Below are 27,277 nucleotides of genomic sequence, written 5' to 3' on the forward strand. Positions count from 1 at the left end.
TATTTAGGCAAAAGTTGTATTTGTTACCTCATTAGGGAATTGGGAACAGTAGGGCAAACTCTTCATTTCTGCCCTAGTTTGTAAAGTTCAGGACTAGGAAGGAACATGGGAACAGGGCAGTGAGTTTGCAATCGTACTTTACTTAGTTAAGCTACTTATGACCCCAACTATAGAGCATCAGCATACAAGCAGCCCTCCATGCAATAGAATTCCTATTACGGGCGTTGTTGATTACAGGAGGACCATACAGCACAAGACTGGATTCTGGGTTATTTTTGTCATCCTTTGACAATATTGTACTATTATCTTGTTGCAGCAGAGAAAGTGGATGTAATTGCTGGTTCCTCTAAAATGAAGGGGTTCTCCTCCTCAGAGTCTGAGAGCACCAGTGAATCCAGCTCCTCCGACAGTGAAGATTCAGAAACAGGTTAGATGCAGCTTATTTAAAGACTCAGTCCTATACCTGTCTTCTGTATAAATAAATATGTTTTCAGTACTGGCTTGGTCTTTAATTTTTTTGTCTTTGTAATTAAAACAGTACACACAGTGTAGATCCTGCATGTTGCAGTTGCCTGTATTGGACCCGACATATGAAACTTGGAAATGGGGGTATGGCATCTTGCACTTCCCAAGATTACAAGATTTTATTGCTTTTCTTCCTTGCTGTGGGAGAGCCAACCTGTAACATATGCCCAGATACTTTCTATCTGGCCAGTGATATAATTACATATTTTTAAAAAGACCCCTTCTCTTTTCAGTTTGCTCTTGGGGAGTGTAAGTGTTCTCACCAGGAACACTTCTGCACCAGGGCATTTTGCTGAACAACAGCTGAGGAAATGTGGGTTTATGTATAAAAAATAAAAACAATGGCATGAAACAATTCTCTTCAGGAAAAGTAGGATGAATTTAGTGAGCAGTAATGACTTTGTATAGCTTTTCTATTCTCAGCTGATACGCCCTCAGAATTTGTGATTTAGGCATGTTAAGCTGAGGGTGTTTTGCACTTCTGAAATAGAAGAAGAACCACACTTTAAGAAACTAAAGTGGCATTCATGTGTGTCAAAGTGAGCAAAGCTGTATAGCTAAGAATTCGAGTTATTCTTTCTCGAACTGCCAGCTCTGTGTGGGTTCTGAAAGTTAAGCTGGGTTCTTTCTGGCACATAAATCACCAGTAATAAAGTTTCTGCAACTTTAACGTAGTTAACTATGTCTGATGAAGATGTATGAGGTAGAAAAGAATCCTGCTTCCACTTCTATAGCTGGATTGACTCTGAAGTGCAAACAGGAGTAAAAATAAATAAAAATGCACTTGTAATTTAAGAAATTCTGTGACTGAAGTAATACATTTTCAGGCCTGCCATTGGGTTTGGAGAGGCCTAAGAGCACAGGTGCTGAATGCATACTGCTCTAAAACTTCAAAACAAGCCCCACATGTATGCTAAATACTCGCCTCTGCTTTTCTGACCCTCCCCAAAATCAGCAGAGATTAGTATTTATAGGAGTTGCTTTGGATGCTTACTGATGACACTTCCTACAAACACTCTGATTTTAAGCCTGTATTTTCTTGGGTGGGGGGGAAATCTGCACTAAACTGTAGTTAAATATAACACATTTAGGTTGCATTATATTGTCAAGCATATTTTTAAGTTAAATTCAGTTTTTTGAAAGGAACTCCTGACGATAGTTCTTTAGAGGAAATTATATTTAATACTGGTCAAAATATAACGTTCAGTGTTCATGAGTGCTGTCCTCATAGTGTGTGTTAGCGGACGAGAATGTTAGAAGAAAATGGTCTCTTGCTACTAGATAAGTCTTGAGGCAGAGCTGCCACATTTACACTCAAGCCATAGACTGTTGTTGTATAATTGTTGTATTTCAGTGGCTTTATTTGACTAATGCAGACTTAGGCCTGCCAAAGCTTCTGTGAAAAACTTGTTTAGAAATCAAGTTCTCTGGTCTTTCTTGCATGACTCTTTGCTCATTCAGGTCTGAGACACGGGAATGAAAAAAGTATTGTTCCTCTTTGCCCCAGAAATTTATTCCCAGTGTGATGCATTTGTCTGCAAAAGCACAGTTATGGATATCTTGGCCTGGTTTATGAAGTTTTTGTACTACTATTTGGCTGTACTACTATTTGGCTGTACTACTATAGTTAAATCAGTGCAAAATCTGTGTGTAGACAAACCCTAAGATGCCACAATATGGTAAAAACAGAACATATGTTCTCATCTGTCTTTTTTCCATGGCAAGTGTGCATGATCCAGACAAAATCATTTCTAAGTTAAATGTTTTTCATAATCTTCCTGAGAATGAGGCAGTGGAACCTGATTCATTTGATTGGGTGGATCTGAGTGAAATTGAGCTTCACTTGCTCATTGTCCTGTAATTGACCTCTTGGATTGTGATTGGCTGAGGGAGCAGACCTCTTCTGTTCTTCTGCCATAGAGCACTTTATCCTTAAGAATGAATTGCTTTATAGTTTTTGTATTTTGAGTAAGCTGTCATTAGGCAGAGCTAATTAAAACCTTAGTTCTTTATAAGTTTTATGTGGTGTATGGTATGGAAATCTGTAAGATGACAGTTTGCTCAACTTTGCAACATAAGTCACATTAGTGCCTCCAGTGTACTCCACTGTGTACCATAACTGCACTTCCTTGGTGGAGTGCTAAACGTGACTGAGCTTTTTTCTCTAATGTTCTCTGTTCCATAAAACTATAACAACTGACTGTAAAACTGCTCTTCCCAAAACATATCCATATCTCCTAGTCTGATTCCATCTTGACAGTCTTGGGATGACAGGGCCAGTGTGTTCAAAACTGGCCTCTTAATTTTGGTTGCCTCTGTTTTTGGGTGTCCATTTTGGACTTGATTATCACAGGTGCTGAGGTGCCCCCACAACCCCCCCCCCCCCCCCCAGCTCTTTAACTTGAATTGGTGCCCCAATAGGTGCCCAGCATCTCTGAAAATCGTGGCCAGGGTGTCCCATGTTGGCTACTGGAAATCAGATGTTTTTGAAAATGTTGGCATTAAGTGATTTAGTGCTATCATTAGAGCCATTGGGCAGCACTCTGCCTCTAGGTATAGTGCAATGTGTGTGTGGTATGTGAGCCTTCTTTCCCTTCAAATTTATTTTGAAATTGCAAATGTTCCTTGGGATGCAATTTTTGGTTTTGTTTTAGCTTGTTGACTCTTATCTTTCACTTTCTGTTCCAAAATTAATCATATAATATGTTTATAATTCTCTCAGTTTAAACATTGTTTTTAAAAACCAGTAACCCTGCGCGCAGTTTGTATTCTTTATCGAGCTTTCTGCCACATAATAAAGCTATAGTCACCAGATTTTTTAGTAGTCTTTGAATATGTACAAATGAATATATTTGTTTTGATAATACTTTGTTACCAAAAAAAGAAACTAAATTTTTCTGGTCTAGAATATTTACAGTGATGTTTGTTTTGCTAAATCTTTCTCCTGCTTTTCTGATTAAATATAGGGGCCCTTGTTGTCCCTGTACTGCAGGATAGTAACTTAATTATTAACATATAGAATACGGTTTCCCATGAATTGAAATGTAATTATTTAAACATTTTAGAATTGTATATTTGACACCTTATGTAACTAATGTATTGTTAATTCACGATACCCTTTACTGTAATAGCCCTGTCGTTGGCCATCCTTTGAGCTTCTCTCTCGGTAATGTTTAAATGAGCAATACGATTCTGGAGAAGTTGCAAAATATATATCCTGATAGGAGAAACACCTGCGCTGGTGAAGTGGAAAATTAGATTTAAAATCTTACTGATAATCTTTGCACTTCAATTTGTAATAAGATCTGGCTTCTTATGCTCCTCTTTTATAATAACTTGGTTTCTGTTTTTCCTTTTTTTACCCACTGAGCTGCTGTTTGGTGGGTGTACTTGGTGTTTTGTGCAATAGATATATGTAGTTTTAAATCTAAAAATCTTAATACTATAATTGTAAGTTATTTTATCTTGGTTTGATTTATCATAAAGCACTTTGATACATGTAAAAATACACACCAGTTAATTCTATAATATATAAGAAAAAATAGGTACACATTATATAACTAGTTATACTGAAATTACGCATCTGCTTCAGTCTCCTGCAGTTCACTCTCCGTAGTCACTAAAGACAGGTTTTAATGCACTAATACAGTGCTCTCTTACAGCTGCCTGACTCATCTCTGTAGTCCAGATTTCTGAAAAGCTACTTACATTCTGGGTTGATTTTGCTCCACTCACTTTAATCCACCTGTTGCTAATCCTTAATCTAGAATTTAAAACAGAATTTATAAAGCATTCTTGTTAATAATCATGAGTACTATACTTGCATTGAAAATCAGCCCTGGAAGATTTAATACCTTGAAGATTGATATTAGTAGAGAAAACAAATTACTGGAGGATATTTTGCAGGAGATTGGACCAGGTGAACAGAATGGTCCCTTAGTTTTATAATCTATGAAAACAGAGGTACAGGATTAAAGGATTAGTGCAGTTTAATTTTAGTTGTGTTTTGATAGTATCTTTATGAATTGTAATGAGATTGAAATTCATCCTGGAGACACCTACTTGTGATATAGACTAAACACAACCATCAAGTTAGCTGGTAACTTTATTACCTCCTGACTTTCTATGCAAGTATCATGAAATTTCTAATAGATTCCATTGCCTCTTTCAATTACGGTTTTTGTATCTTCAGCCTTAGGTGAGGTTGCATGTAAGCAACCTTTTTTCTACAGAATACAAATAGTTTTGTAAGCATATCTGTTCTTTTGAGCTTAATCATTCAGTCATGAATGATCAAGCTGTAGTATACAGTGGTGCATCTTTATGGCAGAGAATGTCTAGAGTTCACAGAACACACAAATATACGTTAAGTCAGAAATTATCTTTAGAGGTGCAGTGCTGGGTCTTTCTGGCTTGAGGTATCCTCTTACCTCTTTAGTGAAGCAAAAGAGCTCAGTTTTATTCATACTGGGGGGAGGAAGGGAATGTGGGAGGCAATACTTGTGGTGAACTCGGTCTCCATGTTTCATAGCTATTGTTTCATGTTTCATAGTTTTAATGAATGAAGTAATATTGTGATGTTATACCTCATCTAAAGATCTTGAGTATTATTTTGTGTTCATGCCTTAGCTAGCAAGCCTGAGATGTCTCCTGAAAAGTCTCCAAGACCATTGATATCTAGAAACCATTCTACTAAAATTATTTCCATGGTAACAAACACTAAAGTTAAGGTTTCAACTTGACTTGTGTCAGCTTTCTTGCAAATTTTGCTTTTGTTCTGAAACTTCCTATGCTGTAGCTCAGCTCAGAGGTAAACTTTTGGGTTGAACATTTTGAGTCAACTCCAATTCAGCTGTAAGTTGTGCAAAAGAAAGATACTTTTCCTGTGTTTGTAATATGTATTTTTATGCATGGATTAAATGGCTGACCTTTCAAACTTCAGACCCTGCTAAATTGTAATCTGTTCCTTAATAGAGTTTCCTGTTTCTTTATGAATCAGAGGAGGGAAAATACTTCTCTCCTCAACAGTACTTCACCCATTTGAATTTAATTGGCTTCTGTTTTGTCTTTATCAAGCATCAGGTAGCTTTTTAGTCATGTTTGACAGCCCTGCCCTTCTCAACAATCAAACTCCTTAACCACGTCGATATACTGTGGTGACTGAGAAACGTAAGAGAATGGGGGCATCTAGATTTGGTGTGGGGGGGGTCCTCTATGCAGAAACTTCCTCTCATCCTCTTTTTCTCACATGGGTGGGGAGTATCTACCAATTCAGATTTAGTGGGCTTAATGCCCAAAGTTCCTGATCATCTGGCACCTAGGAAATGTAGATGAACTAGGATATTCTATCCTAGTGTCCTGCATTCAGGATGTAGTTTGAATGGTGCATCTGAGTAGGCATTCATATCCACACATAGTGATTTGTGAACAGAATGCCAGGTGTCAGATTGGCAGAGCTTGTACACAGCAGCTGACCTGCGTACTAATTCAGTAGGCCACCATTCCCCTCATACAGTTGTACCTTCAATACCTCATATAGCTCTATATGAATAAACTTACTTTGCTAAACTCCTAGAGGTGATTTGGCCCTTGGGTTCTGAAATAGGAAACTTGATTCCCTGTAGTCTTAACTTAGGCCTTGGCTACACTTGCAGCTGTACAGCGCTGTGAGGTAAACCTGTCTTCGTACAGCTGAGTAGGGAAAAGCGCTGCAGACTGTCCACACTGACAGCTGACAGCGCAGTGGTGTGGCCACACTTGCAACATTTGCAGCTGTATTGGGAGCGGTGCATAATGGGCAGCTATCCCAGCATTCATGTGGCTGCAATGTGCTTTTCAAAACGGGGGGGGTGGGGTGGATTGTGATAGGGAGTGTGGGTGGAGAGAGAGTGCTTTTTGGAACGTGTCAGCTCTCTATTTTGCAAATTCTGAACTCCTGGCCCCCTGTTCGTTCATTTACTCACTCAAAGCAAGCTGCAAACTGTTTGCTTTTCTCTGTGGTAGGAGCTTTGAAACCAGCACTTCTGCATTCCTGCAGCCGGTCACAACAATGGAGAGGATTGGCCACTTGACAAGGTGATTAGTACAGCGCTGCAAGTGTTTACACTCACACCCGTGAATCGTAGCCATCTCGGCTGCAGCTGTTATTCCTCTCGGAGATGTGGAGTACCTGCAGCGGTGTACTCAGGGAGATACAGCGCTGTAAGTGCCCTGCCAGTGTGGACGGGGAGTGAGTTACAGGGCTGGGGGAGGCTTTACAGCGCTGTAACTTGCAAGTGTAGCCAAGACCTTACTGTGCAGATAATGTTTCAAAGTGCTCACTACCTCCTATCTGTTGTAGCTCCTCCCTGGGAAACACCAAATGGGGGAAGAAAAAATAAGAGATTAATTTTCTCTCAGTAGAATCTAGAATTAACTTTGTATTAATCACCAAGGACAGTCCTAATAGCATCAGTAGGACGCTACCAAATTCAGGGTCCATTTTGGTCAATTTCACGATCATAGGATTTTTAAAATAATTTCATTATTTCAGCTATTTAAATCTGAATTTTTATGATGTTGTAATTGTAGAGGTCCTGACCCAAAAAGGGGTGGGGGGGTTGCAAGGTTATTGTAGGGGGGATTGTGGTACTGATGCCCTTACTTCTGCGCTGCTGCTGGCGGTGGTGCTGCCTTCAGAGCTGGGTAGCTGGAGAGCAGCGGCTTCTGGCCAGGAGTCCAGTTCTGAAGGCAGAGCCACCGCCAGCAACAGCACAGAGGTAAGGATGGCATGGTATGGTATTGCCACCCTTCTTTGTGCTGCTGCTGGCAGGGCACTGCCTTCAAAGCTGGGCGTCCGGCCAACAGCCACTGCTCTCCAGCCACTCAGCTCTGAAGGCAGCGCAGAAGTAAGGGTGGCAATACTATGAGTCCCCTAAAATAACCTTGTGACCTCCCGCCCCCCCCCCCCCCCCCCGCAGCTCCCTTTTGGGTCAGGACCCCCAATTTGAGAAAAGCTGCTCTCCCCTGTGAAATCTGTATACTATAGTGTAAAAGCACACAAAAGATCAGATTTCACGGGGGGAGACCAGATTTCACGGTCCATGACAAGTTTTTTTGTGGCCATAAATTTGGTAGGGCCCTAAGCATCAGTAAAGGGGCTTTGCAGAAGAGCACTGCTGTATCTATGGTCCTGCAAACCACTTGAGTAGTTACTCGGAGAACTATGCAGTTGGGGAGTTGACTATTGAAATTCAACTGTCAAGGCTCTGACTGATCAAATTTGTACCCTTACTGTTCTGATAAATGTACAAAATTTGGCTTAATATTCTATTTTAATGTGGTGAGTTTTAATAGAAACTCTTTTGTTGGGAGTTTGGGTATGGGATATTCTTCTCTTTATTCTTTTCACTGGGGATGTTCATTTTTTAAAATATAGTTTCCATATTTTCTAATGAGAGGTCAGGAAAAGTGCTTTGCTTTGGTTTTGAGCCCACTGAAGAATTACCATCTTGATACACCACTCCTTGTCAGTATACAACATGCTGATTCAGGTTGCATCTGAATTGAGGAAGGAGAACTAATTAATATTTGTAAAGCACCCGACAGAGCTTCAAAGTCCACTAGGCACCTGCACTTGAGTGTAATCCTATTTTAAGAAACTATTCACTTGCATAACTGATTGCAGGATCCAGGCCTTAGTGTGTTTATGTACTGTGATACATAGAAAAGCTAAGTACTATTTTTAATCACTGTTCTTTTGCCCTGTTAAGATTAGGGTTGTTGGGTTTTTTCTTCAAAACCCTAGTGTTTTTTAATGTAATAATTTGACAAATATTGCATCAGCATTTTTCTATTAAGGTGATAGTTCCATTAGAAATTCAATAAACTGATATGCCAGCACATTAGAGTATAGGTATCCCTTTTTCTGTAAAGCTAGATATACATCTTATCCAAGACCAATTTGAACCTTGGGATTTAGTGCTCTTGCTACTGCTAACAACTTTCTTTAGCCACATTTTTAGGAAACACCTTCTGCCTTACATGACTGTGTCAGTGGCATAGAAGCCACAATGAGTTGATCTGCTCTCCCTGCACAACAGGGGAAGGGAAGCAATTAGATTTAATTGTCTTCCAGCAAAATGCCAAGAAAGCACCACAACACAGTCTGGAAACCATGAGTCACTTATACACAGTATTCACATTTTGAGCTCATCTCTAATACCAGAGTAGTATGGAGGTTCTCTGTGCTATCAAGGGAAGTTTATTTTATAACCGAAACTATTTTGTAAAGTTTTTACTTGCAGTCTCTTAGCATTGTTAAAATGTTTTCTCCAAATCACATGATTGTTCCTGTTGTATTTTATTTTTCTATAAACTGCTGGGAACTGGGATTGATTTTTACTGGAATGTATAACTGCATGTTACTAGCAAAGCTGTAATCCTAGAAAGTAAGAATGCATTTGACAATGAATGGACTGTCATTGCCATTTTGATTCAGATTCCTTTTAAGGCACTTCAATTAGCATTTATCATCTACAAATAATTACTTTATACAAATCTGTTTATTTTTATATTTTTATCTGCATGCTTTTTGATTTAACAGTAATGTAACCACAATCTTTTTTAAAACAAGCTGTATAGTTTTTTTATATTTTTGTTTTTAAATAAAAATAAATAAAGTGTTTGGTTTGCTACAGAAAATGTACCTTTTGTATAATGGAATTGCAGTTTTAAGAAGTCATTTCAAAATAGAATATTTTTACCAAGTGTATAATTGTATACTATTTTATTGAGTATTTCACCTTCCTCAGTGAAAGTGTGGGGAAGTAACTAATTAATAATTGGAAAAACTTGTGTGAGTGGGGAAGATACCCTAGAACCTTCCAGAGAGGAAAGCTATTTGATAGAATAAGTTAATTGCAAGCAGAGGCTTCACTTACTGGAAACTGGGCTCTGATCTTAGTGTTTCTACTCTGAAAAGTGACTTTGTGAGAATGGCATCGTGGAATCCCATATTTATTGTGTCTTGAGGATTTCTGTCTCAGATGTGCTGTGTGCACAAGTAGACATTTTTTTCTAAGTACCAGCCTTGAAATCTCAACCTGGGCTCTAAGAGCCAAAGCTTAGTTGAAATGCGGTATGAAGAGAACCATCATAATGGTTCTGTGAACCAGATTTAGTCCATGCGGAGCCCTTGGTGCCTTTCATGGGCTTCCATAGGTGTGACACTGATTTGGAACTTAATAAGCGATTTTGTAGATACACAAGATGGAACAGAATCAGCAGCTGTCAACCGTGGCTGTGTTGGCTCTGCAGGGTTAATAAGAATAAAAAGCAGCAAAATTTTATCTCTCAAATAGCTGATGTGACTATTCAGAGTAAACCTGAAAAGTGATTTTCTGGGCCATGTTTGTCTTTTGTTTGCCTGTTCTTGCATTTCTGGAGACCTCCTGGTTAGTTAAATGGCCAGAAGGTTAGTGTCCTGTGGCTGGCTGGAGTGGAGCTGTGTCCATAGCTGCTTTAGTCCCACGGAGTCACACCCGTGAGTCAAATATTAAACAGAACTGCTGATCCCAACAAACCAGGAGATGCACAACCATTTGCTCAGAGCACTATAAAGTGAATGGGGTTTCCTGTCAATCCAGACCAAACCATTTTCTCTTACCTACGTGCAGAGCGTGGTCCAGTATCTTGGCTAAACATGTGATAGTTTGTCAATAATTCAGTTTAAGCTAAAGACAATATCATTACAAGAAATATGCACACCAGTAAGCAAACGTGCCGCTTCTGAGGAGCTTGGTTAGAAGCTAGCCATCACACCTCTGAGGAATATAGGAGTGAGAGCAAACACCTGTACAAAGAAGCAACTAGGTCAGAGTGACACCACTTGGTACCTTTTTAACTGCTTTTCAGGGTTGATACTTGCACACAGCCTTATAACATGTCTGATAGTCCCTCTTTTTCACACTTTTACTATTGCAAAACACATACATGTTGATCAGCTGCATGGAAACCAGGAAGCTAGGGGGTCTCTGACATAAAGTACAAATGAGAAATGTTATATATTAAACATGGCATTTTTGGCTGACTCCTGAAACTGGGGACTGTCTATGTATAATCTCCCATTTCCAGTCCCATTCACATAGGAGTGATAATGGCTTAATTGCCTTTTCGCTGATAATGTTTACTAGTGCAACTTCCTTGTATACTTATGCAGCAAATCTGCAACTTGTCGAGAGGAATTCTCTCAAATCCCATTGATTTGCAAAGATCAAATATGTCATAGTTTTCCTTGTCTCTTCCCCTCAAGTGGTGGTGTCCTTTTACAAAACTCCTCCTTTCCTGGAACCCCCCACATTTGTTTGTATCCCATCCTTTGATTTCTTCCCATTGGTATTTTTTCTTCTGATTAAATGGAACATGACAGAAATATTGGTTCCTTCAGTAACTTTTTTTTTCCAGCCACACAGCTTATTCAGTTTCCTCCTAGTTTGGTATGCATGGTAGGAAGTTTCTTGGGATGCAGACAAGGTAAAAGTGGATCAGCAAGTAGAATGTTTATAGCAAAGTGAATCAGGTTCTGTTTGCTATATGTATTACACTTGCATCAGATAAGAATGTGGCAGTTACAGGCTCCAAAGCACATTTGCAAGCCCCTCACATAGTGTATGGCTCACAGTAAAGCAGACCAGTCTCTTAGATACTTAACTGTTACAGAGACTGACATCTGTCATTTTGACGACTTTTCTGTAAATTTTATTTTAGTTTACTGATTAGTATGGGGCTTCTATTTTCTGCCCTCAGTCATAGAGTAGGAACTCAGAAAAGACCTCAGTGAATAGTTGTAAAACATGATTTTCCTGAAGACCTACATGTTGCTGTTTCCTTCTTGCCTTTCAGTGGCTCAGTGGTGACTCTTCAGTTGATTGGTGTGGTGTTCCTGTGATTAATTCTCTCTCAGCCTCTCTCTCGGTTACCTGGGTTTTTGACTCAGATGGGGAAAGTCTATGTGGGGCAAGTCACTTAATAGCAGAAAACATCAACCACTCTCTTTCTCCTTTGTGAAAAGTAACGTCAATGTGGCTGGTTAAGATGGCTTTGTATATTTAAGTCAAAATCTACTCTTTTAAACAAGTTTGCAAGCAGATTAACCATAATCATTTTTCAATTTTAGTCCAGTGGAAAATGCACTGGACTGGGATCCAATTTTCAGCTCTACCATGTACAGTTTCAAGAGAAACGTTAAATCTCCCATGTTTTAGATTCCCCATCTGTAAAATGGGAATAATGATACTTGGCCCCATTTGTAAAACGGTTGGAGAGCCTCGGAGGAAAAGTGCAAAGGATTGTTTATTTTTTGTTCCATCCATTTCTGTATGGATGTTTAGCACATGAGCTTTAATGCATGTAACTTACTGAGGTTTTATTGGCTCTTTGAAATGTCTTCTGCTGGGTCAAGGCCTAGTTAAGTAATTATTCATACCAAGTTAGACTGGCAAAGTGTCAGATTTGTACAGTAGTCCTCAAATGACTAGTGGCCCCAACCAATGGTGTTGATGCTTCATCTCCCAATACTGTAATGAGGAGCTCTGCTACCCACCTTCCATCTAGTCTTGGACATGTTCTGACCTGCAGCTGAGCTTGGGCTGTTCCTATTGGTCACAAAAACAGCCTGAACCATGGAAAATGTGAACAGTTGAATGGGAGTCTGTCAACACACTTGAGGTCTTGCTCTGGTAAAATATTGCTTCCTGAAAAGCTTAGGGAATCCCTGTAATGATAGACCCTGGTGGCTGAAGGGACCTCCAGGAATACTTTAATTATGCTGTATTTACCTTATACCACAGGGAAACTCATAATGAGAGACACATATGAAGGAAGCATGATATACATAGAAAGGGGGTCTGAATACTTACTAGATCATCTTAAATTTTGCTACAAAATGGTTTGACTTTGTATTGGCCTTGCAAAATTATGAACATTTCATAGATTCCAAGGCCGGAAGGTACAAAAGTGATTATGTAGTCTGGCTTCAATTTACCAGCCTAAGTACAAATTCTACCATATTTGCCTGTCCCCTCTCATGAGGATTCACGGTGGTGAAAATAGGAATACTTTACTTACCGATTTAAAAAAAAAAAAAAAACACCCGGGGCATGAATGGGCCACTAGAATTTTGCCAACGCAGTTTTAAACCCTGTTCAGGGGTAATGCTTGAGTCTTAACCCCACACCACTGGGCGTGCCAAATAATGATGAAGTAGAACACGTTCAAGCAAGGGAATTGATTCAGGTGTTTGGCTGGAATTCTCCAGGGGAGGAAATTTAAGCCAGATGGTCAATATTGTGCCTTTCATTTTTGTTGATTTAATAAACTTTGAAGTAAGCTGCAAAGGAAGTCTTGGGAAGCTCTAATATATAACAAATTTTCACCAATGGAGAGAGGCTGACTGGTAGTGAAAGCTGCTGAAAGTCCCAGACAGTTTTGTTTTAGGGTGGAGAAGAAAGTTTCTTCTGTTTGACTCCCAGTATGACCTCTGATAGAAAGCGGTGAGTTTAAGCCCTTTTCTTGTTTAAACAGCAAGAGGCCCTTGGATGCAAACTCTTAACAATTCTCCAGTGTGAGAGGAAGGATGGTTTTCTGTGTTGCATCTATTCTATCATGGCTGCTGTCTATTTATTTTCTCTTCTCCATCACTGACATTGTAATGTTCAAATAAGTGCTCTTGAGCTAACTAATGGGCTGTGAAAACGCTTCACAGCCAGCTCTCTGCAGCCCTGTCAGGTTGTATCTCTAATAGGCTATTTGAAAGATTTTTCTATCATTCCAGCTCCACCAGTGGTAGCAATGGAAGTATTTTCAGTAGACCACTGGCATTTTTACCACCGTTCTCTAACACTGGTCAGAATGGGTATAGAAGACACCATGACACACATTCTGGCAGTGCCCTGAGTCCTATCCACACTAACTCCCACTTTGGTTACTACTGGTGGCACTGCACTGGTGAGAGATTTCCAAGAAACTCTAATGTAGGCAAGGGCTAACCAATTCTTATAGTCTGTCACTTTGGTGTCCCAAAGGCCTGTGGCCGAAGAATTAGTGTTGGTCAAAGTCTTGAAGAAATTTCTTTGTAAACCATTGTAGTTGATGTTTTGAAAGTTCTGATCCTTCCTGGTTTTGTGAAGGAACAAAGATGTAGCCAAGGAAACTGAATTTCTTTCCTCAGGAATCTGTAGTAAGTTCCAAAGGTAAAATCAGGGAAAAGCTGCCTGTTTTTGTGTCTGAAAATGTATTCTTCGTGAGTGCTTCAGAGAGAGCAGTTTGCAGTGAGCACCAAAACTTCGCTACTCTTCCTGTGATTTAAGTGTTGTACTTGTAACTGAGATCAGTAATATTAGTTGCTCCCATATTTGTGTCAGTGATTCCTGGAAGAGCAGCACCTGGATGCTAACCCTTTTATTATCCCTTCTTCCTTTCTCCACAGAAATGGCACCAAAATTGAAGAAGAAAGGGCACTCTGGGAGAGAGCAAAAAAAGGTGAGTTTTGGAGAAGCCTCCCTCCTGGAGCCATGAGAGAATTCCTATGAATTAGCATCCTCAGTATACATTGACCGCCGAATCATCAGAGAGGTTGGGCTGGGCCGGGCACACAGGCTGTTAAAACAATACTCTTATTTAGATCTCCCTTTTAGATCAGGAGCTTATAGTCAACCACAGGCTCAGTCCCTCCATTATTGATGTCTGGAATTGTTCTGAGCTGCCTCCCTGCATACCAGATGACACAAGGCTGGAAACTTAAATGAGGTGGTTCTGCTGATCTCATGAGTTTTTGTCTTCCCTAGCATCACCACCACCACCATCAGCAGGCGCAGCAGCAGCAGCAGATGCAACCACTGCCTCCGCAGCCTGTCCCTCAACAAGCACCGCCTCCGATGAAGTCTTCTCCCCCTCCTTTCGTACCTGCACAGGTCCCCATCATGGAGCATCCGCTCCCAGGGAACATGTTTGACACTATCACACATTTCACCCAGCCCATCATGCATCTTCCTCAGCCAGAGATGCCACCCCATCTCCCCCAGCAACCTGAGCATAGCACTCCTCCTCACTTGAACCAACATGCAGTAGTCTCTCCTCCAGGTAAGCACTTAATGGGCAATGCTGTGTATCTAAAGCTGTAGCCCTTTCTTCTTCTTGGAGTAGATGCAGCCATGTATTCCATGTAGGTGTGTGTCTCCCCAGCACACCAGAACAGGAGAAATTTGCCCAGCAGTACCTGTAGAGGGGTGGCACTTGCACCTTGTGGTTATAGTCCTGGCTACACGAGGTAATGCTGTCCTGATCCTTCCTCAGTTCCTTCTTACTGCCCATGACTGGAGTCGGAGCTTTGTGTGGTCTCAACCTCTCAACTAATTTAGTTTTTTCTCTTGTATATAGTTAGTAGTACTCTTAATGTTAGAGTAGTTTGTGTTACCAGTCTGTTGCCTCAGTGATGCCCTTCTGGGGTTTAAACATTGTCTTTCATGTGGAGAAGTGATCCCCGGTAGCAAGGCCCATGTCAAGAAGCATTGCGCAATCTGCCGATCAGTTTTTAAGAAACTGACTCAAGTGGCTTGGGACCTTCGCCTAAAGCAGCACCTGCTCGAACAGGCCATGTGGCCTGCTTTGGTCCCAAGGCCCTCAGAGGGTCAGAGGTTGCCCTTGGGCTCCAACAGCACTGCCGCTTCACATTCTGGAGCAGGTACTTCAATAGGGGCTCTTCTCTGTTGACTGTGCCGAGGAGACGGTCTCATAAGACCAATCATAGAATATCAGGGTTGGAAGGGACCTCAGGAGGTCATCTAGTCCAACCCCCTGCTCAAAGCAGGACCTAATGCCCAACTAAATCATCCCAGCCAAGGCTTTGTCAAGCCTGACCTTAAAATCCTCTAAGGAAGGAGATTCCACCACCTCCTTAGGTAACCCGTTCCAGAGCTTCATCACCCTCCTTGTGAAAAAGTTTTTCCTAATATCCAACCTAAGCCTCCCCCACTGCAACTTGAGACCATTACTCCTTGTTCTGTCATCTGGTACCACTGAGAATAGTCTAGATCCATCTCTTTGGAACCCCCTTTCAGGTAGTTGAAAGCAGCTATCAAATCCCTCCTCATTCTTCTCTTCTGCAGACTACATAATCCCAGTTCTCTCAGCCTCTCCTCATAAATCATGTGCTCCAGACCCCTAATCATTTTTGTTGCCCTCCGCTGGACTCTTTCCAGTTTTTCCACATCCTCCTTGTAGTGTGGGGCCCAAAATGACATAGTACTCCAGATGAGGCCTCACTAATGCCGAATAGAGGGGAATGATCACGTCCCTCGATCTGGTGGCAATGCTCCTACTTATACAGCCCAAAATGCCGTTAGCCTTCTTGGCAACAAGAGCACACTGTTGACTCGTATACAGCTTCTCATCCACCGTAACCCGTAGGTCCTTTTCTGCAGAACTGCTGCCTAGCCACTCTGTCCCTAGTCTGGAGCAGTGCATGGGATTCTTCTTTCCTAAGTGCAGGACTCTGCACTTGTCCTTGTTGAACCTCATCAGATTTCTTTTGGCCCAATCCTCTAATTTATCTAGGTCCTTCAGTATCCTATCCCTACCCTCCAGCGTATCTACCACTCCTCCCAATTTAGTGTCATCTGAAAACTTGCTGAGGGTGCAATCCACGCCATCCTCCAGATCGTTAACGAAGATATTGAACAAAACCAGCCCCAGGACCGACCCTTGGGGCACTCTGCTTGATACCAGCTGCCAACTAGACATGGAGCCATTGATCACTACCCGTTGAGTCCGACGATCTAGCCAGCTCTCTATCCACCTTAAAGTCCATTCATCCAGCCCATACTTCTTTAACTTGCTGGCAAAAATACTCTTGGAGACAGTGTCAAAAGCTTTGCTAAAGTCAAGGAATAACACGTTGACTGCTTTCCCCTAATCCACAGAACCAGTTATCTCTTCATAGAAGGCAATTAGGTTTGTCAGGCATGACTTGCCCTTGATGAATCCATGCTGACTGTTCATGATCACTTTCCTCTCCTTGATGTGCTTCAAAATTGATTCCTTGAGGACCTGCTCCATGATTTTTCCAGGGACTGAGGTAAGGCTGACTGGCCTGTAGTTCCCTGGATCCTCCTCCTTCCCTTTTTTAAAGATGGGCACTACATTAGCCTTTTTCCAGTCATCCGGGACCTCTCCTGATCGCCATGAGTTTTCAAAGATAATGGCCAATGGCTCTGCAATCACATCCGCCAATAGGGACTGCTCCAGGTTTTGGGGTGACTCTTCCTCCTCCCCCAGGAAAAGCATGGAACAGCATGGAGCTGGTGCTTCTAACCGTTCCCCGGTACCTAGTAGGGAGGTGAGAAACCCTTTACCGTTGACTTTGGTTCCAGCCCCTGGACATCCATTGAGTCTGGTACTGATGAGGGAGATGCCAGTACCGACTGTTTCTGCGTCGGCAGCATACCAAGTAGCTACAGACCTCCTTCTGCCTTTCAGTCCTGACCTCTCCTTTGGTCCAGGACTTTGCCAAGTCTCTGTCAACTATAGCCCCTTCTATTGAACAAGCTACTGAATCTTTGGGTCTGTTGACACTGCGCCCCAATGTTCCCCTTCCACAAATTGTGGAAATAGGGCTGGTACTCTGATTGGTACGTGGGACCCCGGTACCAGGAACTTCCTCGACACTGCTGCAGTCAGCACAGCAGATGTTTCCATGGTGGCTTTCACCACTCTTGATGGTGCCATCAGACACTCTGGTACCACTCTTCACTTCGGGACTGACACTGCTTCAAGCACTGGCATGCTTGGTACCAATGATATTGCTTCCATTGGCAGCTCTGTTTCCTGCCTCATTCTGGACAATAGACGAGTCAAACATCTACTTGCTCCCTCTGGTTTGGCTCTGCCCTTATCTCCGGAATCCTGAGGCTCCTTTGAGTCAGGGTTGTCATCCTCCCACTCTCCATTGCCCGACCAGCATTGAGGGCCACTGATGGACTGTTACATGTAAACGGATTGGCGCACATCTCATGCTCAGGATGGAGGTCCCTGGCCCTGCACCTGTTGGCCACCAGTGCCTTATCCATGTCAGTGGAATCCGTGGGACACTCCTCGATCGCAGAGGTCCTACTCTTCATCTTGCTCAAAGGCAAGATTGCCGGCCAGTCTTTGGTGGTGACTCTCGATCCACTGCAGGCCAAGGCACTGGCAGTCCTCCCTGTGGCACGTCCAGAGTTGTTCCATCTGGGTCCGTCATCCCCGGAACAAGATCCGGCTTTGGCTCAGTTAAGGGCCTCATCTTCATCTCCAGATGATGCTGTGGTACATGGCTCATCCCCCCCTTCGGTACTGGATTTTAAGTTGTACCAAGTCCTTTTGCAGTATGTAGCTGCTTTTCTTGGTATCCAAGCAGAAGGGTTTTTTTGTGTGTGTGGGTTTTTTTTTTTTTTTTTAAGAGAACCCCCCACAAATTGATGGACGTTTTACAGCTCTGTGCCCCTGGGAGAGTCACCCTCTCTATCAGCAGTGCTCCTTGAACTGGCTAAGGCCCTCTGGAGCACTCTGGCTTTGACACCACCTATAGCTAAGCACATAGAAAAGCACTATTTCATTCCCATGCTGGGATTTGAGGGGTTTAACTCCCATCTGGCCCCAAATTCAATAGTTGCAACTGCGGTGAACAACAGAGCCCAGCAGGGCAGGTTTAAGTTCACCCCTAAAGATTAAGGATTCTAAACGATTGGACTTCATGGGCAGGAAGATTTACACCACCTTTTCCTTACAGATGTGACTTGCCAATCAGCAAGCCTTGCTGTCCAAGTACAGTTTTGTTAACTGGACAGCTATGTCAGGAGGAATTTTCTGGTATTTGTCACTGAGGGCTGCTTGGTGGCTAAGATGCTTTTTGTAATCCACACTCGATATCATGAACACCTGGGCCAGGGTGGGTGGCCTATGTGGTCACCATGAGATGGGGTTCCTGGCTTTCTTTGGCCTTCGACGGCTGAACACTGTTCTCAGACAAAACTGAGGAGACGCTGCGGTCCTTTAAGAATTCCAGGACTACCCTGCAGTCCTTCAGGCTGCAGAGGCGCCACTGTGGCATCCAGTGGCAGCAGTATTGTCTGCAGTGCACATTTGGCCAGCCTTTCCCTCCTCTGAGGCCTGGTCTACATTGGGGGGGATCGGTCTAAGTTACGCAACTTCAGTTACGTGAATAACGTAGCTGAAGTCAACGTACTTACATCTACTTACATTGTCTTCATCGCAGTAGGTCGACTGCTGATGCTCCCCCGTCGACTCCGCCTACGCTTCTCGCTCTGGTGGAGTACCGGAGTCGACGGGAGAGCGCTCGGCGGTCGATTTATCGCATCTTCACTAGACGCAATAAATTGACCCCCGCTGGATCAATCTCTCCGGAGGTAAGTGTAGACACGCCCCGAGGCACAGGACTACACCAGAAAGAGGGATAGATCCCACAGGAGGAAGCTGTTGGGCTTGGGCCAGTCCCCACACCTTTCCCTGATGCCTTTCCTAGTGCCCATTTGACTCCTTGCTCCAGAGCACTGTCCTAGTCATTGCTCCTTCCTCCTCATCTCCCTCCTTTGGGGACAGGCTGGCCCTCTTTCACAATGATGGGGGCTCTATCACTACTGACAGCGGGGTCCTAAGTACCATCAGATTGGGTTATGCCATCCAGTTCCACTCCACACCACCTCCCAACCCTCCCTCCCTGTCCCTCTTCAGGGACCCCTCTCATGAGATACTGCTCCTCGAGGAGGTCTACTCTCTGCTGCCTTTGGGAGCAGTGGAGAAGGTTCCACTGGAACACGGGGCATAGCTTCTCCTTTGGATACCAGGAAGTACTGGGACTAGAAGTAAGGCCTCAACAAATGTATCAGGTACATGGGGTTCTGAATGGTCACTCTACAGACTGTCTTCCCTGCATGCTCTGGAGCTATAGGACACCTACTTTCACATGGCAATTATTTACTCCTGGGGAATTCTGTGCATCTTCGGACATGCAGAATTCATGTGTCCCGCAGAATTTTTTTTCAGCAGAAATTACATTTTTACCCCAGAAGTGCTGCAGTTCTGCCTTTCGCCAACCAGAGTCCACTGTGGCGCCAGAAGAACCAGCAGCATGAACGCAGCTGGCTGTTCTGGTGCCACAGTGGCCTCTGGTGGGCAGAAGGCAGAATTGCAGCACTTCTGGGGCAGAATGTATTTTCTGTGGTGGGGGAATTCTGTGCGTGCCCAGTGCTGCAGAATTCCCCCAGGAGTAGAAGTTCATCACAGCACCGTGCCCATGGAGCCAGGTTAGAACAGAGTGGGGCACATGGGGCTGCTGGGGGGTAACAGACATGGGTTCAGAATGGCTAGTGGGGGGGCAGACTGGGGTGTGGGCTCAGGAGCTAGTGGGGTGACAGCATTGAGACTGGGGATGGGGGAGGGGGACTGCAGGGACACATGGGGATGGGGAAGGAGGCTGTAAAGACCCCTGGGGATGGGAGGTGCAGGGACAGGGGCAGATGTGCTGACTGAATGGGAGAGGCTTGGGGTCAGCCAGCATCTGCATGGGGAAGGTTCCCCAACTCCCTTACAATCCCACCCCTCAGCCCCTCCCCCCCAAAAACCTTTTCCACTAGGGCTGTCAAGCGCACCTGAACCCCTCTTGCACCCCAACTCCCTGCCCTGAGCCCCCTGTGCACCCCTCCTACACCCCTGCCCAGAGCCCCTTCCTGCACTGTGCCCCCGCTCCTGCACCCCAACCCCCTTCCGAGCCCCCTCATACACCTCACACCCCTCCTCTGCCCTGAGTCCCTTCCTGCACACTGCACCCCCCTCCCATACCCCGCACTCCCTTCCGCAACCCAACCCCAGCCCTACATTCTTGGCCCTGCATGCAATTTCCCCACCCAGATGTGGCCCTCGGGCCAAAAAGTTTGCCCACCCCTGCCCTAAATAAATGCCAAAAGTCCACACTAATACCCGTGCAACAAATAGAGTTCATTGGAGACTTCCTCAACTCTGTCGAGGCGATGGCCTCTCTGCCACAACAGCGATTCCTCACATTGACCAACCTGATTGCTACAGTACAAATCAGCCCACAAGTCCCTGCCAGAACATGCCTACATGGCTTCCAGAACATGCACAATTCCATATGAAATGCCTTCAAGCCTGGCTCCACTCAGTTTATGTCCCTCACAGGCACAATATAAACAAGCACTTCACGGTACCAAACAAGGTAAAGGAGTATCTTCTCTGGTTGGACTCAACCAGACAACATCTGCCTAGGGGAGTGCCTTTCATGCAAACTCTCCCAGCGATGACCATCACAACAGATTCATCACTTCTGGGTTGGGGAGCACATCTACGTCTGTGCAGTATCTAGGGCCGCTGGTCCCCAGCGGAAACTCTTCTGCACATAAATATCTTAGAACTAAGAGCCATTCACAACACTTGCTCTCACTTCCTACTGATAATGGAAAGCAAGACTATACAAATCCTCATGGACAACGTGGCTTGCATGTTTTGTATGAACAGACAAGGGGGAGCACGATGACACTCCCTCTGTGTAGAAGCCATCAGACTCTGGCAATTATGCATCAGACACTATATCCACATTACAACACAATACCTACCTGGTTGCCAGAACACCACGGCAGATCCATTAAGCAGGAATTTCTCCCAGGACCACAAGTGGAAACAGGCATGCTCTGGGACATCTTCAAACATTGGGGATTCCTGACAATAGACCTGTTCGCAGCCACTCAAAACACCAAATGCCCACAGTTCTGCTCTGGGGGGAGGCTCAGTCGCCACTCTCTGGGCGATGCCTTCCTCATGAAGTGGAACACTCCTCTCCTTTTCGTGTTTCCCACAACCTCCCTTTTGGCCTTGGTGATCCACAAGATCAGGCAGGACAACTCCAGGGTAATTCTAATAGCCCCCACGTGGCCTTGCCAAACTTGGTATCCTTACCGTCTCAGATTATCAGTATGCCCACCATGGATGCTTCCGCTTCTGCCTCGTCTCCTATCTCAGGATGCAGGTCACGTTCTTCATCCAGATCCCCAAAGACTCCATCTCAAAGCGTGCAGGGACTCCATGGCTCAAGCAACCTGAAATAACGTGTTCCAATGAAGTACAAAACACAGTCACAGAACAACCAGCCACACCAACTGCCTCCACCAGTGGAAACAATTTGAGGCATGTGCCAACAAAAATGAATTCTGGCTGTGTCAGCCTCTTTACCCTGAATATTGGACTATTGGAATATTGAGAAGTCAGGCCTCTCCATGAGCTCAGTTAAGTGCAGCTCTCCACTATCACAGCGTTCCACAGCAAAGTAGATGAATTCTCCATATTTGCTCACCCACTCACCAAAAGATTCCTCAGAGGCCTCAGCAATTTCTATCCTGAAGTGAGAGAACCTACCCCACCATGGGACTCAACCTATCCTTCAAGTCCTAACTGGCCCTCCATTTGAACCCATGGCAACATGCTCTTTGTTACATCTTTTTATGAAAGTAGTGTTCCTCATTGCCATTACGTCTGCCAGATGGGTGGGAGAATTGGGTGCTCTTTTGGCAGATCCGCCAGACAGTCTTTTTCAAAGATAAAGTTTTTGAGACCACATCCTAAGTTTTTGCCCAAGATTGCCTCATCTTTTCCCCTCAACCAGCCTATCTACCTTCGGACATTCTATCCTAAACCCAGCCAGGATAGACAACAATCCACACTATGTACCCTGGGTGTACACAGGGCAATTGCTTTCTACTTAGCACAAAAGCATTCTGTAAGTCTCGGAAACGGTTTGTCTCAATCACTGAACGATCCAAAGGGAATGCCATATCTACACAGAGTCTCTCCAAATGGATTTCAGATTGCATAAAACTGTTACTCCCAATGTGGTCAACAACCCCCTACGGCAGTAGTGGGCAACCTGTGGGCCACAAACGGCCCATCAGGGTAATCCGCTGGCGGGCCGTGAGATGATTTGTTTACACTGACCATCCACAGGCACAGCCACCTGCAGCTCCCAATGGCCGCAGTTCACTGTTCCCGGTCAACGGGAGCTCCGGGAAGCGGCACAGGCCACAGGGAGCTGCGGGCGGCTGTGCCTGCGGACGGGCAATGTAAACAAACTGTCGCGTGGCCTGCCAGCAGATAACCCTGACGGGCCAAAGGTTGCCCACCACTGCCCTATGGAGATTCACACGCATTCCACCAGAGCCTTATCGACCTCTGTAGCATTTCTTAACAGTGTCCCCATTGCGGAAATCTGTAAGACCACAACCTAGGTGTCAGCCCGTACATTTACTCAACATTACACTTTAGAACAACAGGCAACCTCCAGTGCCCTATTTGGACTCACTGTGCTTTCGTCTGCTACGACTTCAACTCCGAAGCCCAACGTTGGTTCTTTGAGATGTATCCCTCTGTGAGTGCTCCACTACCCTCACTCCTCCCCTCTACTTCAGAGTTATTGCTAGGCTCTGCAGTAGAGAAGGAACTGAGGGGGAGTTTATCGCACAGCGCTAATTAACCACCTGAAGCAGCGCAAGACGGGGACTGCGCATGTGTGATCCTGCCAGGCACTGCTACCATAAATCTGATTGAGTGCAGGGGTGCCTGAACACCTAGAGTGGTGCATCCATAGGGGGACACATCTCAAAGAACCTACATTACTGCACAAGATGAGTAACTTTCTCTTTTTTAGTACAGAATTTGTAAATTTTTGGCACAGAATTCCCCCGGGAGTGCAATTATACCGAGTCACAGAAAATTCCTTCAGTTCATCATGGCAGAATGCCAGTTTCAGTACACGGTGCTTCATTTGGCCTCTCTTCTGCCCCCAGGGTTTTTACTAAATGCACAATTGTTATGGCATATCTCAGGAAGAATGTAATTCACATCTTCCTGTATCTTAACAACTAGTTACTATGGGGCAGATCCAGAGAGGAAGTTCTTGCTCATGTCAGTACCACACTGCGGTTGCCTGACTGTCTGGGTCTCACCCTAAACACCAGGAAGTCAACGTTGGCTCCCACTCAGAATATTGTGTTACTTGGGGCCCTGTTATATTCCACGACATCAGGAGCATTTCTGCTGAATGACCATTTTCAGATAATTCGCCATCTTTGTTTCAGTCTGAAATCTCAGCCTTCCATGACAGTTAGACCATGCCTGAGATTTGAGCCACGTGTCTGCTTACACACAGGTGGTCCAGTTTGCAAAATTATACCTCCATCCCCTTTAAATGTGGGTCAGGACAGTCTTGCATCCTACTCCTTATTCTCTAATCAGACTGGTTCATCTGCCTCCACTAATCCTAGACACTCTGCAGTGGTGGATGTGTCCACAGAATGTTTGCCAAGGCGTTCTCTTTGTCCAGCCCTCGCCAACCAAGTCCGGTTGTTACCAAAGCCTCCCTGATGGATTGGAGGGTGCACCTGGGGTCATTGAAAGTACAGAGACTGTGATCAGCACAGGAAGCCTCACTCCATATCAACTTGCTGGAGCTTTGGGCCATCTAAAATGCATGTCACGCTCTTTGGCAACATATCAGAGACTTGGTGATTCGCATACTTACTGACAATATCACCGCGATGTGTTATGTAAACAAGGGGGCGCATGCTCCAGATTGCTCTGCCTAGAGGCAATCAGGCTGTGGCAGTTCTGCATCGAGAAGAATGTTACTCCGATAGTCATTCACTTGCCTGGGGTTCAAAATAACTTTCAGACTATCTCAGCAAGTATTTTTCCCTAGACAAAAAGGGTCCCTGAAAAGAAGTGTCCTCCGGGTTATCTTCACAGCTTGGGGCATCCCAATGATCGACCTGTTCACTACAAAGGACAAGAGGAAATGTCGTCTGTTCTGCTCTCAACCGGGCCTCAGTCAAGCCTCCCTGTCCAAACTCACTGTGGTCCTGATCCTCCTCAGGTCATTCTCTAGCTCAAAGTGGCTCAGGCCAAGATCATTCATGGTGCCACAATGTGGCCAAGACAAAGCTGCTTCTCTGACTTTCTCATGCTGTCAATTCAGCCTCCCATGAGGCTTCCTCTCCATCACAACCTGCTAAATGAGAATCACGGACGCATCTTGCATCACGTGCTCAGCTCTCTGCATCTCACGGCATGGCTTCTGCATGCCTGAATGAGGAGGAAGAGCAGTGTTCAGTGGCTATCGAACAAGTGCTGCTCAACAGTAGAAAGTCCTCTATCAGAATGGCCTACTCAGCAAAATATAAACCTTTTTTGGTATGGTCATTAGCTCGTGGAATCCAATCGAAACTGACTTCTCCCCACGACATCTAGGAGTACCTGCTACACCTTTAGACGTGGGGGCTTGCACTTAGTCCAGTGGTTCTCAACCCGTGGGCCACTTGTGCCCCAATCAGCCTACAGTTGCAGCCCATGTGACATCCTCAGGGCCATACAGGTTATATATATTGTGATAGACCCAGACCAGTTGGGAACAGCAGAGTAGCAGAAGGGAGATATACTGGCCACTGGATAAGTAGTTTTCTGTTCCCTGAGTGACCAGAGCAGGGGCTGCTCCAGGCTAATAGACCATCAGACTCCAATTAACCTGCTAAGAGTCAGGTGAGGCAGTTAAGCACCTGACTCTAATTAAGGCCCCTCTGATGCTATAAAAGGGCTCACTCCAGTCAAGCCAGGGAGCCAGAGGAGAGGAAGTGTGTTTGAGGAACTGGGAGCAAGAGGTGTGCAAGAAGCTGAGAGTGAGTAAGCGTACTGCTGGAGGACTGAGAAATACAAGCGTTATCAGACATCAGGAGGAAGGTCCGGTGGTGAGGACAAAGAAGGTGTTGGGAGGAGGCCATGGGGCAGTAGCCCAGGGAGTTGTAGGTGTCGTGCAACTGTACCAGGAGGCACTCTAAACAGCTGTAGTCCACAGGGCCCTGGGCTGGAACCCAGAGTAGAGGGCGGGCCCGGGTTCCCCCCATACCTCCCAACTCCTGATCAAACACAGGAGGAATTGACCTGGACTATAGCTTCTACCAGAGGGGAAGGTCTCTGGACTGTTTCCTGACCCACAGGGTGAATCTGTGAAGCGAGCAAATCCGCCAATAAGCGCAGAACCCACCAAGGTAGAGGAGGAACTTTGGGCTGGTCCACACTGGGGCGGGGGATCGATCTAGGAAATGCAACTTCAGCTACGAGAATAGTGTAGCTGAAGTCGACGTTTCCTAGATTGAACTAAGTTTACTTACTGCAGGTCCACGCGGCGCAGGCAAGCTCCCCCGTCGACAGCGCTTCCTCCTCTCGGCGAGCAGGAGTTCCGCAGTCGACGGGGGAGCACTTCTGGGATCGATTTATCACGTCCAGATGAGACGCAATAAATCGATCCCAGAAGATTGATCTCTACCTGCCGAATTGGGCGGGTAGTGTGGACCTAGCCTTTGTCACAATATCTATATATAGATATATATTGTGTGGATGCAGCCCACATAACACACACAGACCTGCATATGTGGCCCACAATGGTAAATAGGTTGAAGACCACTGGCTTAGTCCATTGAAAGCGCATCTGGCAGCGATACCGGCACTTCATCCCCCTGTTCAGGGAAAATCAGTCTTCTCCAGTGCCATGGTAATGAGATTCTTAAGAGGGCTTCTTTGTCTATATCTTCCATTATGAGAGCCGGTTCCCTTGTCGGACCTAAACACAGTCCTGGCAACTCTGATGGGTCATCCATTGTAGCCCCTATTATCTTGTCCCTTTTTGCTCTTGTCAGAAAACCGCTTTCCTGTTAGCAATAAGATCAGCAAGGAGACTGTGAGAGTTGCAAGCTCCAGTGGCAGAACCTTCTTATATACAGTCCTCCAAAGACAAGGTAACTTTACAACCACACCCCACGTTTTTGTCTAAAGTGGTTTCTGTTTCATTGGAACCAGGTGATGTATTTACTGGAGTTTTTTACTAAACCACATTCATCTCCGGAGGACCTGCATTTCCATATCTTAGATGTCAGGCAATATCTAGCCTTTTTATCTGGACAGAACTAAACTGTTTTGTGCCTCACCTCATTTGTTTGTGCCATATGCAGATTGCATGAAGGGTCAACTGGTCTCGTCACAGATCTCCAAATGGGTAACATCCTGCATTGACGGCACATGAAATAGCCTTAGCTACACTCCTCAGTGCGTGTAAGCTCATTGTAGAAGGATGCAAGCATTGTCCAGAGTGTTCCTTAGTAACCTTTCCATATTGGGCGTTTCCAGGGCTGCTACGTGATCATTGATACATACCTTCACGAACCATTACGCCATCAACACATCTTCCAGGGCAGAAGCAAGCTTTGATAGAGCTGCCCTGCAATCCTTGTTTAGGTAGACGCTGAGCCCCACCTCCCAGGGGGTGATACTCCTTGTAATTCACCTAAGTGGGAAATAGAATACACAGCTGCATCTACTTGAAGAAGAAGAAATGGTTACTTACTGTACTTGTGGTTTTCAAGATGTGATGCAGGTGTGTATTCTACGACCCACTGTCTGTCCACTTTGCGTCAGTCTCTCATGTCTGGGCATTCAATGAGGGATGGTTGGGGTGGTGCCATGAGGCATGAGCACTGCCCCTCTACAGGTACTGCTAGGCAAATTTCTCCATCTCCAGTGCTCTGGGCACACATACACACCTAAGTGGAATACGCATCTGCGTCACATCTCAAAGAAACATGGTTACAGTAAGTCATTGTTTTTTCTATAG

At 44.7% G+C, this 27,277-nt stretch overlaps 1 protein-coding gene across 31 annotated transcripts in view; it reads left to right on the forward strand.

Moving 5' to 3' along the window:
* Nucleotides 1–27,277, forward strand: part of BRD4 (bromodomain containing 4) — a 209,512-nt gene that overhangs the window by 160,926 nt on the left and 21,309 nt on the right. For all 31 annotated transcript variants that reach the window (XR_010594492.1, XR_010594493.1, XM_065576384.1 and 28 more), the window contains 3 exons: nucleotides 317–427; nucleotides 13,991–14,043; nucleotides 14,349–14,643. Coding sequence is in view for 29 of the 31 variants with exons in the window: in XM_065576384.1 (XP_065432456.1) it covers nucleotides 317–427; nucleotides 13,991–14,043; nucleotides 14,349–14,643 (459 nt within the window). In the remaining 2 variants the exon portion in view is untranslated. The remainder of the gene's footprint in view (nucleotides 1–316; nucleotides 428–13,990; nucleotides 14,044–14,348; nucleotides 14,644–27,277) is intronic.

This window comes from Chrysemys picta, chromosome 22 (assembly GCF_011386835.1).
Source record: "Chrysemys picta bellii isolate R12L10 chromosome 22, ASM1138683v2, whole genome shotgun sequence".
NCBI classification, from domain to species: Eukaryota; Metazoa; Chordata; order Testudines; family Emydidae; genus Chrysemys; species Chrysemys picta.